The sequence below is a fragment of the Trachinotus anak genome, unplaced genomic scaffold, assembly GCF_046630095.1.
Source record: "Trachinotus anak isolate AG129_WGS33_773 ecotype Australia unplaced genomic scaffold, CSIRO_AGI_Tana_v1 ptg000020l, whole genome shotgun sequence".
NCBI lineage: Eukaryota > Metazoa > Chordata > Actinopteri > Carangiformes > Carangidae > Trachinotus > Trachinotus anak.
The window spans coordinates 1,447,912-1,465,713 of NW_027273871.1; the positions used below are offsets into that span (position 1 = coordinate 1,447,912).

A 17,802-nucleotide genomic window follows, 5' to 3' on the forward strand; every position below is an offset into this window, starting at 1 on the left:
GACACAGCAGTGCGCTGACCACGTACAGGGTGGGCGTACATGCTCATAATGATCTGCATTAGAGTGGGAGGTAAAGCGTATTACCTCGATTCTAAGCAAATAAAACTAAACCCTGTATCTCAGCAACTGCTGTCCTCAACACTGCCAGGCATAACTGGTCTCATTACCTCCCATTCACTGAATGTGTCACTTCTGTGTACACACACAAACATGCGCACACACACACACACGCGCAGGCTGCATTCCCCTACACCTCCTAACTCACTGCAAACATTTCAAATGAGAGGCTCTTTAGAGAATCTTCTTATATAAAAAGGGCATTGTGTTGGCACAACCTTGACACATACACACACACACCACAATTTTGTTCAAATGGCAAAGAGCCAACTTCTGTACTGCAGAATTCAGCCCTCAAGGTTGTGTTGAGCAGAGTGAAATTGAGAGGAAGGTTGGGAGGAGGGATGTGGAAAGGGGGGGGGGGGGCAATCCAAGAGAAACAAGCAGACTGCTACTGTGCTGTTTTATGATGTAGCAGTGGAGACACACTGAGGTGTTAAGAGAGGGCCACAAGGGCTCATTTGTGTGATTAATGGCCACTGCAGCCAAAAACAGGAGGGAATGTGGAAAAATATAAGCTGCGCCCACAGAATACAAAATGATGAATATGGACACACAAATATTAATGAACTGGGGTGAGCATTGATAAAACAACTTACTTGATGACCTGGAAGAGTGTTCTGTAAAGCTGGGTGAATATCTCATTGCTGTCTTCAAGCTCAAAGCAAATATTGTAGGACTTCACCCAAGCTATGTTCTGAACAATAAGAGAGGAGGAAGGACGTTAGTGACAATGCAATTTACAATGCAGATGCAAACTAGGAAAGTGAAAGAAGAGTGTGGTGAGGGGAGGGAAGAACAGTCTTGTTTGCTTAGTAGTTGTCTTTAAATAGCAATCTGTCAAAAACCAAATCTGACTCATTTCCATTTACACCTGCAATACCAGATTGTTTTGGATCAGTTAGGGGTCAGCAGAGATTTTATTTACACAGAGCTTATTTACACATGCAGGAATTACAAAGCAACATTATCACTCAGAGTCATCAGTCCACCTGGTGAATACAAGTCCAATAGCCACTCTCTCTTTTTAGCACTGTTTTTGGTCTCGACCAACCCCTGACTCTTTATCTGCTCAATGCTCCACTATGTTCACCAGCTACCTGCCAACTTCGTCTGGCTGCTTTCTGGTGCTGACAGGTGATGGACAGTGCTGCCTGCGGCAGCCAAAAACAGCACAATGAGAGTGAACCAAAACAGTAAAGTTGTAGGCAGATAAACAATTAGATGAAAGGTTTGTAGAACCGAGGGGAGCTGCAGATTCAGGTGAATAAAAAAAAAAGCCACTTTAAATGATCCAGCATAGGCGAGCTCTGCTTGCATTCACTGTCTGTTTATAGAGATAAAGAGATTAGTTGAGGTTTCTACTCCATGTTAAATTAAAAAGCTTCATCTTATATACACCTTCATGCCTACTGTCGGTAATAATTTGGAGTGTAACAAAATTATCATCATTAAAATCGGTAGTTGGATTTCCTCTATCGCATAATTGCTTCCTATTGTCCAATTATGACCCGTAAATGGCGCTGGCTTTCTAATCACAATCTTAATAATAACAACTCACCTGCAAACAAAAGTTATTTACTTCCACTTAGACTAAAGTTGCCCCTTGATTTCATTGGGAAATAGCCTCTTGTTGCAAATTCCCATAAATGAATCAAAAATACTTAGATTCAACAAATAGAACCACACAGGCAACAAGACTGAAAAACAAACCAAACCATTAATGACAATCAGCAGAGTATCACTACAGAAATGATCCTAAGAATACTGAAGGATTGAGGCTAATAATGTTTGAAGGCATAAAACATTTTTAATGATCTGTTTCGACTTGGTGTATAAAAAGAAGTTCAGATGGTGTCTGCTGCATGTACTGACGGAGATTACAAGCAAAACAGCCAGACTGCCGCAGATATAAACACATTTCCTATAAGCCTCTGTTGCAGAGAGAGAGAGACACACAGAGAGAGAGAGAGAGAGAGAGAGAGAGACACACAGAGAGAGAGAGAGAGAGAGAGAGAGAGAGAGACACAGAGAGAGAGAGAGAGAGAGACACACAGAGAGAGAGAGAGAGAGACACACAGAGAGAGAGAGAGAGAGACACACAGAGAGAGAGAGAGAGAGACACACAGAGAGAGAGAGAGAGAGAGAGAGAGAGAGAGAGAGAGAGAGAGAGAGAGAGAGACACATTCTATCACCACTGCTTCCTCCTCCGTGTCTCTGCACTCTCCTTCCACATTATTTATTTAATACGATGTGGTTACATAAGATCTTAGAAATGCAGGGGTCAAATATTATGAAAAATTCAAATTCAAAGGGATAAAATAAAACTACAGACAGTTCTTCTATGCGCAGAATGAGCCACTGGGTCAACAATCCACACACCAGCTAAAGTCATACACAGGTTAAGTTGTTCACATTAACCTTTTTGAGTTAGTATCTCTGTTGAAATTTATAAACTCCAAAATAAAATATCAGTCTACCAGCAAAAACGTACAAAAAATGAGAAACCACTGGCTTCTCTTTTCTGGTTGGTATACAGTGGACCTTCAAAATTTTCATCAGTAGTCCAAGTGTACTGTGCAAGTTGGCAGTGAAGTAGAGAAACGTTTACATACCAAAACAACCTGTTACAAATTACATCCAACCCCAAACCAGGTGGCTTCATCCGCAGGGGTATTTCATCACCAGATTACCAGTCAAGCCAGGTTTACGCTTCAGGAATTCAGTTTAATAAAGGAGGTTTAAGTAAGTCAGGCTTAAGTTACTTAAAATTCCCCTACAGACATGTTTAAAGGCATAAAATGACTCTGCTAGGAATAATAATCTGTGTCTGATATAATCTATTACAAAGGTGTAACTTCTGGAAACAAGATGCCTCCTACTTCACTGAAAGGTTCATTCTCAGTGTATTTGCACAGAACGCTTCAACTTTCTATATCATACCTGTGTACATTGCATAATGAGCCACAACTGGCTTCTAAACTAACTAATGTCACACAATCCTGTTCCTATCTACATGTCCCAAAGGCACATTTAAGGGAACTCAGACAGACTTTTCCTCCAGCTCTCTAGTTTCAAACTATATCTTTCTGCACATTAGCTGCGGTGAACTGCGCATGTTTTTTCATTCTAATTGAAATTCATCCAAGTGAAAATTTCAGGTCAATTGTTTACATTGAATGTTATTAAATAGGGTCTGGTGTTTACATGCAATGATGCATTTAATGGAAACAGCTGTGTGGCATGCACTAAAGTGATGAAAACATCATCAGGAAAGTAATCAGGTTAAATCACTGACATGGTACAATGTTTATAAAGAAGGTTTAAACTACCCCTTTGCATGCGGTTGAAATTTCCATCAGTTTGGGTTTGTTTATTCTGAATGAGGTGTTTTGATGTGGAGCATACTCATTCTGTTTGGACATTTAAACCAATTCTAATCAGATTGTTAAGATCCACATAATCATACCTAGTGAAGCTCAAACATCCAAGCTAAGTAACAAGAAGGAAAACACATTTTTGAGTGAAAGGGCAAAGTAACCAGTGTTACAATAAATCATCCAGACAGAAACTATTTTTCCCAAATTTGCTCTTCCCTGCTCCATTGTGAACATGAAATGTGGAGTACAAGACAGGCTTCAATAAGCCCCACTCTTCTGAGTCTTCTTCATTAAACATTACTCAGGTCTGGGACGTGTCTCTGTGCATGTAACTACAGCAGCTCATTAAGGTTGGGTTCCAATACTCAGTTCCCAGCTGGCAAAATACCCAGATTTGTTAAGGTCCAACTCTAACAAATCTCTTTTTGAACCTTTTATTTCTCTCTATTTTTTTTTTATTAGCAATGAGCAATGTAGAAAACATTTGGGTCAGAGGCTTCTCATTTTACCCAGCACTGATTGTTTAACGATTAAGTATAATGGCAAATATCAATCATGGCCGACTGTATTAGCTGTCTCTAATTACTGCTAATTCTGTAATTAAGAAAATGAAACTTCATGTGCCCTCGCCACTTGGTAACATCCTCTACAGCAGAGAGTGGGCTGTTTTTGAAGTTCCCTTGCTTAGAGAAACCAGATCACATCTCTCAGTAAACTTTTATGAATCTCATATCAATATTTTAAGGTCATGAAATTAATAGTTGTGAATCTGTAGTAATTTGGATCAAGTCACTTGTACAAAATGCAGTGTACAAAGTGGGCGACAGCTGTTATTTCAATGTGCCAGACACATTTAATCAACACTTCAAACCTTCTGGTTCATTGCATTTTCACTTTGTAGCTATAAGTTGTGAACATTAATTAGGCTGCACCTTAAAAAGCTTCTTCCCTCACATCCGACAAATGGTGATTAGAGATCTTCAGATTCAATAAAATCAATATTCAATAAGATCAGACTTCCACCGTACCACTGATCAATACACATACAGTCACACACCTCAAGCAGGTAGAAGTATCTGTTGAACTGAGCACTTTTGGTGTCCTCCAGTCCTTTCAGCTGTCTGGTGATGAACATGAAAATGTCCTGGAGACAAGAAAGAAACACAAACAATGAATGCTGATTTGTGTCTGTCTGACAAAGAGCTTATGTTTAGAAGCTCCATAAAAAGGCGAGAGTCACGTCAAGTCTCCAGCCAAATGCCGCACAAATTTCAAGCCAACTTACGCAAAAGTTGGCAAATGAAACTAGAAATCAATTTGTCAGTTTGTGTTACATGAATACTCCAGAGAAGGTGCAACAAGGTTGTGTAATTCAAACATGGAGCAGTTCTGATGGTGCGGAGTGATGTCATTTTGCAGTATTTAGTTTTATGTGCACCAGCAACATCTTCTTCACTGTACCTTCAGTTTATCTGGGGAGGTGTAGGGCGCCTCCGGGGCGTATATTCTGAATATGTCTGCTAGACAGCAGGCCACCAGCAGACGCACGTCCTTGTCTGGGTGTTTGAGGAAGAAGTCTGAGGCCAGGTGGAGGGCTAGGTTCAGATACAGCTCCTTCTCCTCCTCAGAGTCCTGGTCCATGTCCATGAAGGTCTTCACAACCATCTGGAAGAGCAGTGAGGGACATTAAATGGGGAGAGCAGGCGCCAGAGAGTGCAGTAGTTCTCTAAACTTTTTTTGTAATTCACTTTTTTATTGCTTTTTAGATGGGGGGGGAGAGAAAAATACAGTAACCTCACACAGAACATAAAGAGACAACAAACAAAAGAGACAATGACAATAAAACCAAGACCACAGAAGATAAAAAAAGGGAAATTATAGATGAGGTAAATCTATCTATACACAGGGTAAGCATTGTCAGCACCTATCATATCACAATGCTTTCACTCACGTACCACCATGGCATATGAGGCAGCTATAATTAACACCTAGAACAAAATGGCAACAACAAATAGGATCTGCCAGGGCAAGTATAGCTACGCACATGGTTGTCACTCACAACCACAATAGTTCTCAAACGTTTTTGACACACCCCCCCTTAAGAAGAAAAAGTCCATGGCCCCCCAAAAACCCCAAAATTTTCATCAATAGGACTGGGGTGATATGCTTATGTCCCGATTCAATATGTATTGGGACATTGACTCTACAAGTATTGTGATTCACTAATTCAATTTATTGCTATTCTTTTTTACTTTTTTTTTTATAAAAACACTAGACCATGGAAAAAGTTGAATCATACACTACACTAGAGGCTACATACTCATGTATATTGTGAGTCATTTATATCACATGTCAGTCAGTCTAAGTTTTATTTCTGCAGCATCATTGCTGTAAACCACTTGACTCTGTCTTAAAGCCTTGCTAACACCTCTTCAGCCACTATGCTTAATCCCCTGCCTGTTAGTTAAATAAAGCACTGTTGTACTTGGGTTAAACAATCTGTTACAATAACATGAAATAAAGTTTAAGTTAAATTAAGTACTGTTGTAATAGAATTAAATACAGTACTGTTATAACTATCTTAAATAAACAAATATTATGAAATCAATCAAAGCAGAACCACTTCTGCTTTAATTCTGAAGCATGAAGCTTGTCTCAGGTCAGAGGTGTTGATGTAGTTGTAGTGAACTTGAAGCTTCTGGTCTAAAGACAGTCGGACAACAACAGTTAGCCGTTAGCTGTTTGCAGTTAACAGAAAGTTAAACCTTTACAAGTCAACGGCATCGTCAAACATCAGGATTTATTCACTGTGAGCGGGAAACAGGCGGCCGTTTTCTGGCTCATACGCCGAGGCTAAAAGGCTAACCATTTAGCTCTCAGGCCAACTGTTAGCTGCTATTACATTAAGCTCAGCATAAATAATAAAATATCAATATAATATCATTTCAGGATTAAGGAAATTAATACATTTTTCAATTCTGTATTTATCAATCATTAACAATGACAGGGAAAGCAACAAATAAACAAGGATCCTTGTTTACTTCCCAACATAAACCATATCCATTCCCCTTTGTTTCATTTCCATGTTCACACGCCCCACCCCCTCCCTGCAGAAGCCCGCCCCTCCAGTTTGAGAGCCAATGGTTAAGATGGGTTGGCTGAATAGCTAGTCCTGTTCATCCAATTTGGGTGAACCATCACTGCAGGACAATGAGGCTTAAAATCCCTCCATAGCATTCAGTTTCTGCTGTTGCACCAAGCAAAAATCAAACTTCAAAAAATAATCCTTTCAATAATGCATCAGTAATAATGTATTTTGGTGAATTACAAATAGGAACCACAACAAAAACACCTCATTTTTAAATCTTAAAATAAAACCTAAATATTGCTACTACTTATTGCAGCAGAGTGGGACACACTGACCTTGAGCCTGCGGACCATTTCCTCTTTGGAGATTTTGTCAGAGATCTCCTTGACCCCCGGGGGGTAGGTCACCTTCCCGTCTGTGGCTCGAGCTTTAGAGTGAGCCATCCTCTTTAGCTCTTCACTGCCTGAGGAGAGAAAGAGAATAATGTTTGTAATTCACCACCTCAGAGAAAGAAAGAAGGTGAAGGGGGAATAGAAATAGGGAGTACAAGCTTAAAAGAACTGCTGTGCTTGAAAAAAAAAAAAAAAAAGAAAAAGTAAGAAAAGGCACATTGTTAACTATTTGGAACCCAAGGCAAATCTTTTTAATACTTCAAAAAGAAGTCTGCAATAGAGCAACCTCTGAAATATTCGGCAAGGTATTCACAGCGCAGTAATAGCTTTCTACAAGCAGAATTGAGGATGTAATTGCTGTATTCAGAGAGCAGGCTGTCTTTTCATTGTGAGCTGCTACTATCATTATGTTCCACATTTCATTACTGTGGCCACTAGCCTGTCAAGGATTACACACAATTCATGTTTGGGGTTTTCACATGATGCAAAATGTGCGAACTGGTCAGATAAATCATGCTGCACTTTACAATGCTCTTTGGCAATGGCTACTAAACTGACGTGTCTCACCTCGCAACTGCTTTTTGTCCATTAAAAATATTTAAAAAGCCAAATATGTCCACCCACAAATATGACTTCATTTTTACTCCTACAGCTTAACTTCATCCCCCTTTGTCAGAGAAACTAAAGCCTGACTCATAGTTCATGCATATACAAGAGTCTGCATGGTGAACTTCAGTGCAGTAGGGGTTCATAAAATATCAGCATTTAATTCAGCAGTGTATTAATTACAGCAACGCGGCTTGAAGTCAGCGGTACTTGCCACGAGTTCTGAGTATATCAGACGGAAGCTGAACGGAGTCTGATACATAGCAACTGATAAATCAGAAGACTACAGTGCCTGTCTTGGTCTGTTTTTGTGCTAATTTTCTCAACTATTCATATCACAGTTCACAGGACTGTTGCAACTCAGACCAGATGATGTAGCCAGTTATCATCTATCAAAGCCTGACCGATCGTCAATATATTAATCACTGTGGTCAGCAAATGCATCAGAGCTCAGCTGAGCACAGAACGGAGTCAGCGTTTGTGGATGTGTCTTGTCTTCATGGACAGTTGCTCATTTTCAAGCATAACACATTGTTTGAATGATGACAATAAGCTAAGCCCCCCTCATGTCTCCCTTTCAGTAACCTAATTCAGTCTGGCAGCAGTTGTCAGCTGCGGAGGCTATAGCTTAAATTAACTTAATTTTAGGTTTATTTGTGAAATAGTCAGTGAGACAGTTCTAGTGAGTCAGTGAACAGCTCTGTCATTTTCTCCCTTGTCAGTATGGCGCTGACAGCTGATGTAAAACACATGCTTGCAGTTTATTTGTTGCTAAATCAGTTAGCAACGTAGCTCACCTACGCCATGGCTCGTCAGAGGAAGACGGCTAACTATCTATTAATATATAGTATTATACTAAATCAGTAAATTGCACGTCAACACAGTTACTATCAGTGCACTGAAAAAACACTGACACATTTTGATTTTCATCGATGATATTATAGCCCAACAACCCCCCCCATACCTAATGTCTGGCCATTACATCTCAAAACAGCTGTCACTTGAAAGGGATTATTATTACATTAGTGGAAAAAAGCTGAAAATAAATGTGTGCCCACTGAGACATGTAAAGACGGAGGAAGCGGATTCAGACGCTCACCACGCCCCCCCCCTCAATAACTACACGTTGACTGTGTTTTTGTTATTCAGTATGATGACCCAAGGCACAGTTCGCCTCTCGTTCACACACACCCACCAACGGCAGCAAGCTACTATGCATGGCACCGGGCTGGCCTTCGGGAGAAATTTGGGGCCCGGTTTCTTGCCCAAGGACATGTTGGCATGTGAACTGGAGAAGCTGTGATTAATGTGACAACTATCTCTATTTGCTGAGGTGATGCTGAGCTTCGCCGGAGTCTTCTATTTGAACTTTTCTGCAAATCACAACTTACGGACAGCAACTAACAACACTTACTATCATTACTTATCATGCATTATAATTATCAATTATTCTGACAATAATTGATAATTATTAAGTGAAAAACATCCTTTCACTCACAGTTACTAAAATGTGAAACTACTTTTGGTTGTCCTATGTGGCAGTAAACTGAATATCTTTTGGCTTTGGTCACCTTTAACTCTAGGAAATAGCGATTTCACATTTCAAAGACATGGTGTACAATCAGATTTTGTGTAAGTCATACCCAGAAACCACATTGTTAAAGTGTAAACACTGAGCAACCGTACTGTGACATGGACTACAGGGATTTCACACAGGATATTGGTTAGCTGAGGTGTTAGGCACTCACCTCCGCCAAAACTGAGCTACTCGCATGGTTAGTTTGTCTTTGTGAGTCTCATGAAGGTGTAGCACAGAGAAAACTGGTTTTGGATACTACTTCTTGCGTGAACATGTGGAAAGAATGTGTGTATGTGTTTTGGTGGGTTGCCTTTATTGGGTTGTAGAGGCTTTTTAAACACATATTTGTGTACCTAGCCTCTCCTTTTTCCAAAATGTTAACCAGCTCCATTACTGCCCTAATTTAATGAGTCTTAGAGTTCCAGTTTTCTTCCCTTTAAACACATTTTCAGGGCAAAAAAGAGAAGAGAAGTTGAGAATTTATTACACCACTTGTTTAAATTCTGATTTGGAGGCAACTGATTTAGAGTTTCAAAAATTAGTTGAGCGATCTATTACTCTATTGACGGGTTAATCTGCAACTACTCTGATAACTGAACCTTTTTTGGCCATTTTAAGCAAAAACAGAAACACTTCAGAAGTCACCTTGGCCTGTGAATCTTCTTTCAGTGCTTTCTTACATTTTAGAGACAAAACAATTGATGCAAGCTCAGAAAATGGATAAAGAAAATAGATGATGAAAGTAATTGTTAATTGCTTTACTTCATTTTTTAGTTTTTATTATCCAACTATAACACTGTCATACTAAACATCACATTAAAAACTGCACCTGATTTATACAAGCACATGCAAATCAGACGGCCCTCTTCAAGTTCAATCAGTAACAAAACATGTAATCTCGGACCCATTCTGACTCCTGTGATACAACAGTATTATAAGCAGTCAACTGGTGTGGTTTCATAGAAATCCAAAAATAAAAATTTAAATGCACTGCTTCTCCAAGTATTGTCAAAACCAACAAATGGCATCTGATGTACCTGGATGACAGATGGATGCCAGCTCAGGAAAATGGAAAGACAGAGGCCGGACACTGGCTGATCCATCGCCCTTTCTCAGATTACTGTCTCAAGTTCAGAACTACAGTGCAAAGGCAGTTGACACAAGGAAGATTTTTTTTATCACATTTTCACTTTGTCTACCTTCTCCGCTTTCACCGGTAATGTACCAAAATTGTCTGAAATGTGGAATGCATCAGCTGAACATCTTTTTCTGCCCCGCTCCAATATCTCACTGCACAAAATCCACCTCTGCCAAGAGGCTCGCCAAAACAAGGTTATACTACTTTTCAATAAACATCGCTGCATATACTCTGTTACAAACATGGACTTTTCTTCTCCAACTGCGTCCCTGTTTGTGACTTCTCATAATTTATGTTGCTTTGAAGCAGAATTGATTATTGTGAAGCAGTCTGGGTCAGTAGGTCTACTGTGTGACAAAAGCACTCTCTGGGTTTGATTTAGAGGCCAGACTGCAATACTGAGTTTTAATCACAACCCAACAATTTTCTGCAGCTGTACTTTGAGTTTTATAAAAAAAACACACACACACACACACTTGCAAGAGGGGCCAAACACACACACACTGGACACTGGAGAGCTGCCAAATTGCTTGATTCTGACCTTCTGTTCCACCCCACAGCTGCTGCCAAATTTGAGTCCATCTCTCTCTCCATCCACCACACTGACACACAGAGAGCCCTGGCAGCCAATCAGAGTAGTGTATTTCTCAACTTAGGGGGTCTGTCTGGGTACCATCCACCAGGGAAAATTTCATTTTAAGAAGCAGCAGTAAATACACACAGGCAAGCTTTACCCTTTACTAAACCGCTTGAACATGGGCTACTTTGAACTCATTACTGGTTTATCAAACACATTTATCCCCCCACCGAGGGGGGTTTCTATCTGTCCGCTGCTTCTGCTCTCCCCACTTTAGCCCTTTAACACAGCTGCCAGCAGAAATATGAGGAGTCAGAGCAGTTCTCCTAACCTCGTCTGAACCTTGACACAGACATCCCTGATTTTAACTCTGTGGACGATCAAGGGAAAAAGTGGTACTGCCAGCAAACAGCAAGGACTGGACACCAGCTGGTTCTAAGGGTGAACTCAACAACCTCCATATACACACACACAAAGTGAGGGAAAGCTTCTGAAAAGGGAAGCACTGGCCATGAGTCTAGTTTTCCCCAGATGACATGAAATAGACAAAATTTAGTCAAGCATGTCTCGACCAAATCTGATCCAGCGAAGACCAGCTAGAAATAACAATCAAAGAGTAAATGAGGAAGTGAAACAAGTCCAAGGGTTGTGAGAATGAGACAGTGAGGTTGGAGTAAACCTCCAAAGAAGCCACACGGGGAGGAAAGCCATATGACATGCCATCGACAATAAGACAACAGAATCTGAATCACACGTCTAAGGTTATTAGGCCTCTGTATTCATTCAGTGCAAACAAACCATCACAGAGAAACACAACTAAAGGTCAGTGTGGCTTTTGCAGAGTAAGAATTTAACCAAACATTATTCTTTGTTTCCCTTTTAGTTGAGAAAAGTTACGTTGAAGTTCTGCAGCACCAAACAAATGACCAAATCTAAGAATGAACTCCAACCATAAGTGCGACCAAGAAGTTCCTGATGAAACATTAGTCCATTACATTTGGTTTTGTGCACAGCCATTCAAGATAATAAGCACGAAAATATGTGCACAAGCTGAAACACAATCATTTTATTTGGCCAGCATTCATTAAAACATTAAATCCCAATTTGGCGTTTTAAGGAAAGTTATCTTAAATGGAATTAATTTTAGTGTGTTATTTAACAACATATTCCAATGAAAACACTTTCTAATAACCAAAGTCCTTAATAGATCAGAGTTCACTTCTTTTTCAACAGCCTGTGATCCGTTGACGAACCCACAATAATCGATAATCACAGGCTAGTAGCTGTCAAAACAAATGCACTGACACCTGTCTCAGTTTATAAAAGACCATGTGGTGCCTAATCTTAGACAGACCTCCTCCTGTCTTTGCGGTTTCTATTGCCGCTACTCCTTCGCTCAAATCCTTTTGTTGTTTGCAAACGTTGTGTTCATATCACAACAATAACTGTGCAGAGTACCAGGTGTGCTGCTTTGCAATAATAAAGGGCCCCGATTATAAAAAAAGTGAAATATTCATTTGATCGCAGCCGATCAACCACTAAATAAACCATTTACGCTACGAGACGATGTCTGCAATAAAAAAAAAAAAAAAAAAAAGCAACGCTAAGAGCCTCAGCGATATAATGTTACACCCGAACAGCCGCCGGATTTCTATTACCGTTATGTTGAATTTATTTCCACGGTAAAGTAAATACACAGAGGAAAACGTTGTATGAATGGTAGGTCTTATTGTTATGGTACGGCAGCATGTCAAGGCCGGGGACAGTGGTGTAGCCGGGCTCCTTGTTGCTGTAATGTTAACCGTGGCTAATCTAGTTAGCCGCAGTTAGCCAGCTAGCTGGTATGCACATCTCGCTAGCATAACGGAGCTAGCATTAGCAGCAGCAGCAATCTCAGTGACAGAGGGCGGACGGATAGCAACGTTACTCCAAACAAAACACCCCGGCTAACCGCTATTATAACGACATCCGGACCGCAGTCATACAACCAAGTCGAGCCGTCCTTTGCTCATGCCTTTGGGACGTAAAGTCTAGCGAAAGGGCTCGTATTTCTCTAGCTAGCCATTCTGCGCCGCAGGACCAGGTCAACCAGCGCCGTGAATCGGGACACGGCTGCCGAGAACACAGGCGAGCAAGGCGGGCTGCGCTTCACCTCTTCGGGCTGGAAACCCGGCTGCTCCGCGGATAAATCCCGGGTTGTACCTTGTTTTTCGCAGCAGCGCCTGAAAATACCGCTACGTTTGGATATCAAGGGTTTGCTTTTTTGTGCATTTTCTTACCTGTTACGGTGAATTGTGATCAATCGTGTCCTCCTCTGCAGCTCTCTTCCCCCTCCTAGCTCCAAAATGGCGCCAATATGTGTGGATCTAGTGCCCATGGGTACGAACCATGAATGAGGGCACAGCGCCACCTATAGAGCGAGTCCATGCAGGTCTACTGGGCCCTTCACGGGATGCTCGTATCATCCCTATTTCACAACATGATTACATTTATATACATACAAAAATATATATATTATTATATTATTGGATTTCTAAACACAAATTGGTCATAATGAACCCAGTAGCTATAGTTTACAGGACAGTTTTCCCTGTGAAGCCACTGATAATTTGTATGACAAATATCTTACAGAAAATTGACAATTTGTTACAGAAGGAGAATAATACAACTGCTCATTTTGTGAATCTGAAATTTACCCAGTGCTACATGTGTTTGAACTCTTTTTTTTTTTATTAAAAAAAAAAAAAAAAGTATTCAGACTACATGGTTGTCACAGATTTATAACTGCATGAAAACATCCCCAGCAATGTTTCTGATGAGATAGAAAACTTGATGCATCCCTTAACAGTCTCTAAAATTGAGAGGCACAAAAAACGGCCCTTGATTTGTTCTCTCAGATTTTTTGGGGGGGATTATTATATTTTATTAATTATTATTATAATTTGACTATGGAACTGTATGTATGTACAAAAATGTCATTTCCCTACTACAGTTTATGAATAAAGTTTAATATCTTCAAAATAAAAAAACAGACTAATAAAATATGAGTTCCTTTGCATTAAGTTAATTCAGCAAAGCAGGCAATTGCTGTGGTGCAAAAATAAGGAGAAAAACTCAACATTTTAATTATTCATGTAAAAATGTGGAAGTAACACTGCAGCCTATAAGTTAATAGTATTTACAGCAGATGCCAAACAAACACATTTTGCATACTAAGTGCCAGTTTGACAGTTGCCTTTACTGCCTTTCTGGGCTCTGAAAGCCGAGTGTTTCCGACAGCACTTGAATGCAGCAGCAGGCTGTGTTTCAAATGAGGGTTTTTTTCTGTGTGAAAAATGATCTCATAAATGAAATAGGGTCACAAAAACATAATGTTCTCATTAGGATGACATTCATGTTTCCTCTGTGTGAACTATATTTACAATCCAGTAGCTGCTTCTCAATAGGGCTATTCATATTTTTTAAAGGTGTCCCTGCCTATTAAAGTGCATTTTATCAAGTCACTGTGCCTCTATTCATGCAGCCTTTTCTCAGACACATTTTAGACTACTGTGGAGCCATTCATATTTCCCTTTCCATGCCCTGCTAACCTTTTCATTCATATAACACTTTCCCATGCTAGAACATCTGTTCCTCTTTAATCTCATCTGCTGTCACTGATTATCCGGAAAAAGCCACTTGACTTTAAACTACTCAGATCTTCTTTCCAAAATGGTTTTTAATAGAACCTCAAACTAAGAGGAATACATGTCTCAAAGATCAGCTGCTTGCATTGTCTTTTTACGATGGGTCTCTGGCCAACATGAGCTATAGGGGGAGCTCCAATATAATCTATCAGATTTGCACTGTATGGGCTGTTACACAGCAGAAAACATTCATATTTAGCACATTTTGAGAGAGTGTGACGTGTTTAGCTTCAAAGCATATTTCATTAAGGCTGTTTGAAGTTCAGGCCTACAGATGGTGTGGGACCCATAAGCTCTGGTTTCAGCAGTGAACCTTTGGTGCTGCTGAGTGAATTATTTTTGGATTAAGCATCTTTTATGGAAAAAGAATGGAGACAAGAGGACAATATCTAATTAGGCTACATGAAATTGCAATGAAATATAACTAATATCAAACATTTAACAGGGATTCTTCTTTTTTTTTTTTAAAGATGATCAACAAAAGCTATGGTACAACTAAACACAGTATGAAAAGGCTTTACCTAATATGAATTTTACAGAATGCATTGCTCTCTATACACAGGCCATATGCCTTGTGTCTCTGTGGGTCAGCAGCAAATGTAATGATGACACAAAATATGATGTAGGCATAAACCTTTTCATTTCCAACCTGTTGTAGCTGAATTATTCTTAATATTTTTATATATGGCAACGCAATTAGAACTCACTCACCCCTGTTCTCAATTAACCAATTAGTGCTGAAAAAAAAAAAAAAAAACAAAAAAAAACGCAACTGTATAAATCCCAGCTTGAAGAACTTGGACCGGTTTCATGGCTCCAGGATGGAGGGGTACCTGTCCACGTTTCCACCGTACAGCGTCTGCGGTAACGCGGTCTGCGCTCCCCCAGCTCAGGGCGGCAACTGGGGCAAGCGAGAGGGCCGCTTCATGACCCCCCAGGGCCTCAACTACCTGGAGCTCTGCAAGGCCATCCTGTCCCAGGTCAACCCCGGGTTACCCCCTCCGCTCAAGAAAGCCAACACCAGAGAGTGCGGCGTGCAGGTGAACGCCAGGGTGGATAAAATGGTTCAGTGCTCGCTGGGTCCCAAGACGCTGTTCGGCCTGGAAAGCGACCGTCCCCCTGCGCCCTGGAGGTCTCCCAAAAGCCCGGGTCTGCTCAGCGCCGGGGGGAGGGCGCCGTACAACACACCGCCGATGAGCAGCCTGCGTTTCCTGAGGCCCGTCTCCATCTACTCGCCGGTGTTTGACCGGAGGATCCTCCTGAAGAAAGTCGGCGGCGACGGAGGAAGCGAAGGAGAAGCTGAAGCCGCCGAGCAAGCCGAGTCTGACGGGGATGCTGAGGCGGATCGCAGCGGTGAGGACGCGGTGAAGACAGCTTTCCGCCAGCCTTCAAAGAGCTCAAACTTTCAGGTGGGTATCCGCACTTACGTGAAGACACACTCACTGGGGTCTAATTTCCACTGTGAGAACTAACCCCCAGCTTCCAGTTAGAAACCCAATGAAGACCAAAGCTACAGAATGGCCCAAACTGGCTATGATTAACCTGCAAAAGTGAGCTTCCAGCCCCCTGGAGCCCTGCTTCCCTTACACGTGTGTGTGTGTGTGTGTGTGTGTGTGTGTGTGTGGTAATTGAAGACATTTTTGTTATACAGAGGTACAAAACTGAGCTGATGAAGATTGCATGCAGACAACCTATTCAGGAAGTGCAGAGCTCCAAGATCAGGAACTAAAGAGTCACTCTAAGGCCCTTATAATTTATAGCACATTTAAACAAGACAAGTGAAAAGTGCTTTAAAAGAGACATATGGAAGATATAAAAGAAGCATATGGTAATATGAAATGAGACACACAAGTATGATTTTATAGGAGGCAGAAATAAAATGGATGATCAAAATAAGCTAAGACGGCATAAAAAATTACGATGCAGAAAGTGAACAGATACTTTTTTTTTTTTTTTTTTAAAACATGCATTAACCCTGGAACTTTTGAGGCCCCTGGAGTACTGGGGTCCCTGGGTCAGGTGATCCATTCTTGTTTGGTATGAAGGTTTGGGACTTTCAGGCTGTGTGTGTGTGTGTTTCCTGCATGCGTGTTTTCATTCAAAACATAATCTCTTGCAATGTCCCTGCACAAACAATCTCATAAAATTTCAGTTTTTGTTTTTCATTTCAGTTCCTGGAGCAGAGATATGGCTTTTTCCACTGCAAGAAGTGCAACATCCGGTGGGAGAGTGCTTACGTGTGGTGCATCTCTGGAACCAGTAAGGTAAGTGGTTCATTGTTTGCTACACTGTATGATTAACATGTTGATGATGATTCAGAGTAATTTTTTCTTATCCTCTCAGGTGTACTACAAGCAGCTCTGCCGGAAGTGTCAAGTGGGGTTTAACCCCTACAGAGTGGAGCCAATTCTCTGCAAGGTACATTTACTTGTCTTTATCCAAGAAGCAAATGTTGCAGTAAAAAGGTTTCTGATGATGTTTTTCAGTCTCTTAAAGCTTAAAATATCTTTGCCTCTCTGGTTCACATTCCCGTCTCCTCCCTTCTGGCTCAGGGCTGCTCTCAGACTTGCTGCAGCTGTGAGAAGAAGCAGAGGCACATCAACATGAAGAGGCCTCACCGTCAGGACCTGTGCTGTCGCTGCAAGGGCATGCGCCTGTCCTGCGACGCCACCTACAGCTTCAAATACATTGTCTGAGCTCCCCAGGGGGTTCGCTCTGGTCTGGAGTCACCCATTCCTCATGTTGATCTGATGGCACTTGTCACCAAGGGGTTGAGGCCATGTTCGTCCAGTAACGGACTCAAAGAGATTCACTTATTCTCCAGCCAGTGAGTAGCTGAATCTCTGAGGATTTGAGAAAACCTCTCAAAAGGGCTGTATTTGTTTCCCTCCATTTATCCTGGTGCTTAACTAATCATGAAAAAAAAAAAAAAAAAATTCCAGAAGAAACCAAGTTCATGAAATAAACATATGGCACCTCAAACATTAAATTCTTGTAGATGATTTTTATTCATTAAGATGTGTTGCATGTAACCTGGTATAAATCTTTTGAGCTCTAGCAGCTCAGCTGGATTTGACTCATGCTGCTTATGCAGGCAGCTTATTATCCTAATCAACAGAAACACTAAATGATATTTACCAAGTAATTATGTTCAGTACTGCAGAGTCAATGAAGAGCAAAAACATCAGCGCCAAGGCTTAATACAAGACAATAGGCCTAAATTTTAAATGTATAGCATT

General features: G+C 40.9%; 2 protein-coding genes across 3 annotated transcripts in view; one reads left to right on the forward strand and one right to left on the reverse strand.

Moving 5' to 3' along the window:
• pds5b (PDS5 cohesin associated factor B) overlaps positions 1–15,403 on the reverse strand; it is a 32,601-nt gene extending 17,198 nt beyond the window's left edge. Inside the window, exons 1-6 of the mRNA XM_071506338.1 lie at positions 15,275–15,403; positions 13,157–13,344; positions 6,921–7,048; positions 4,959–5,162; positions 4,555–4,641; positions 717–814 (exon numbers count right to left, since the gene is read on the reverse strand). Coding sequence (XP_071362439.1) covers positions 717–814; positions 4,555–4,641; positions 4,959–5,162; positions 6,921–7,028 — 497 coding nt within the window. The 5' untranslated portion in view covers positions 7,029–7,048; positions 13,157–13,344; positions 15,275–15,403. The remainder of the gene's footprint in view (positions 1–716; positions 815–4,554; positions 4,642–4,958; positions 5,163–6,920; positions 7,049–13,156; positions 13,345–15,274) is intronic.
• On the forward strand, positions 15,385–17,552 carry zar1l (zygote arrest 1-like). Of its 2 annotated transcripts, none has more exons than XM_071506342.1 (4): positions 15,385–15,972; positions 16,735–16,827; positions 16,907–16,981; positions 17,116–17,552. In XM_071506342.1, exons 1-4 carry the CDS (start codon positions 15,385–15,387, stop codon positions 17,257–17,259), a joined length of 900 nt encoding a protein of 299 aa, XP_071362443.1. In that variant the 3' UTR covers positions 17,260–17,552. The 2 variants fall into 2 exon arrangements, with proteins under 2 accessions (XP_071362443.1, XP_071362444.1); XM_071506343.1 differs by having other exon boundaries at positions 16,922–16,981.
• Positions 17,553–17,802: the final 250 nt, after the last annotated feature.

Excerpts from the sequence above, each read along its gene's own strand:
- zar1l (XM_071506342.1), top strand. The coding sequence starts at position 15,385 with ATGGAGGGGTACCTGTCCACGTTTCCACCGTACAGCGTCTGCGGTAAC. Across the intron at positions 16,828-16,906 it reads GCATCTCTGGAACCAGTAAG|GTGTACTACAAGCAGCTCTG; the intron begins GTAAGTGGTTCA and ends TTATCCTCTCAG. Across the intron at positions 16,982-17,115 it reads TGGAGCCAATTCTCTGCAAG|GGCTGCTCTCAGACTTGCTG; the intron begins GTACATTTACTT and ends CTTCTGGCTCAG.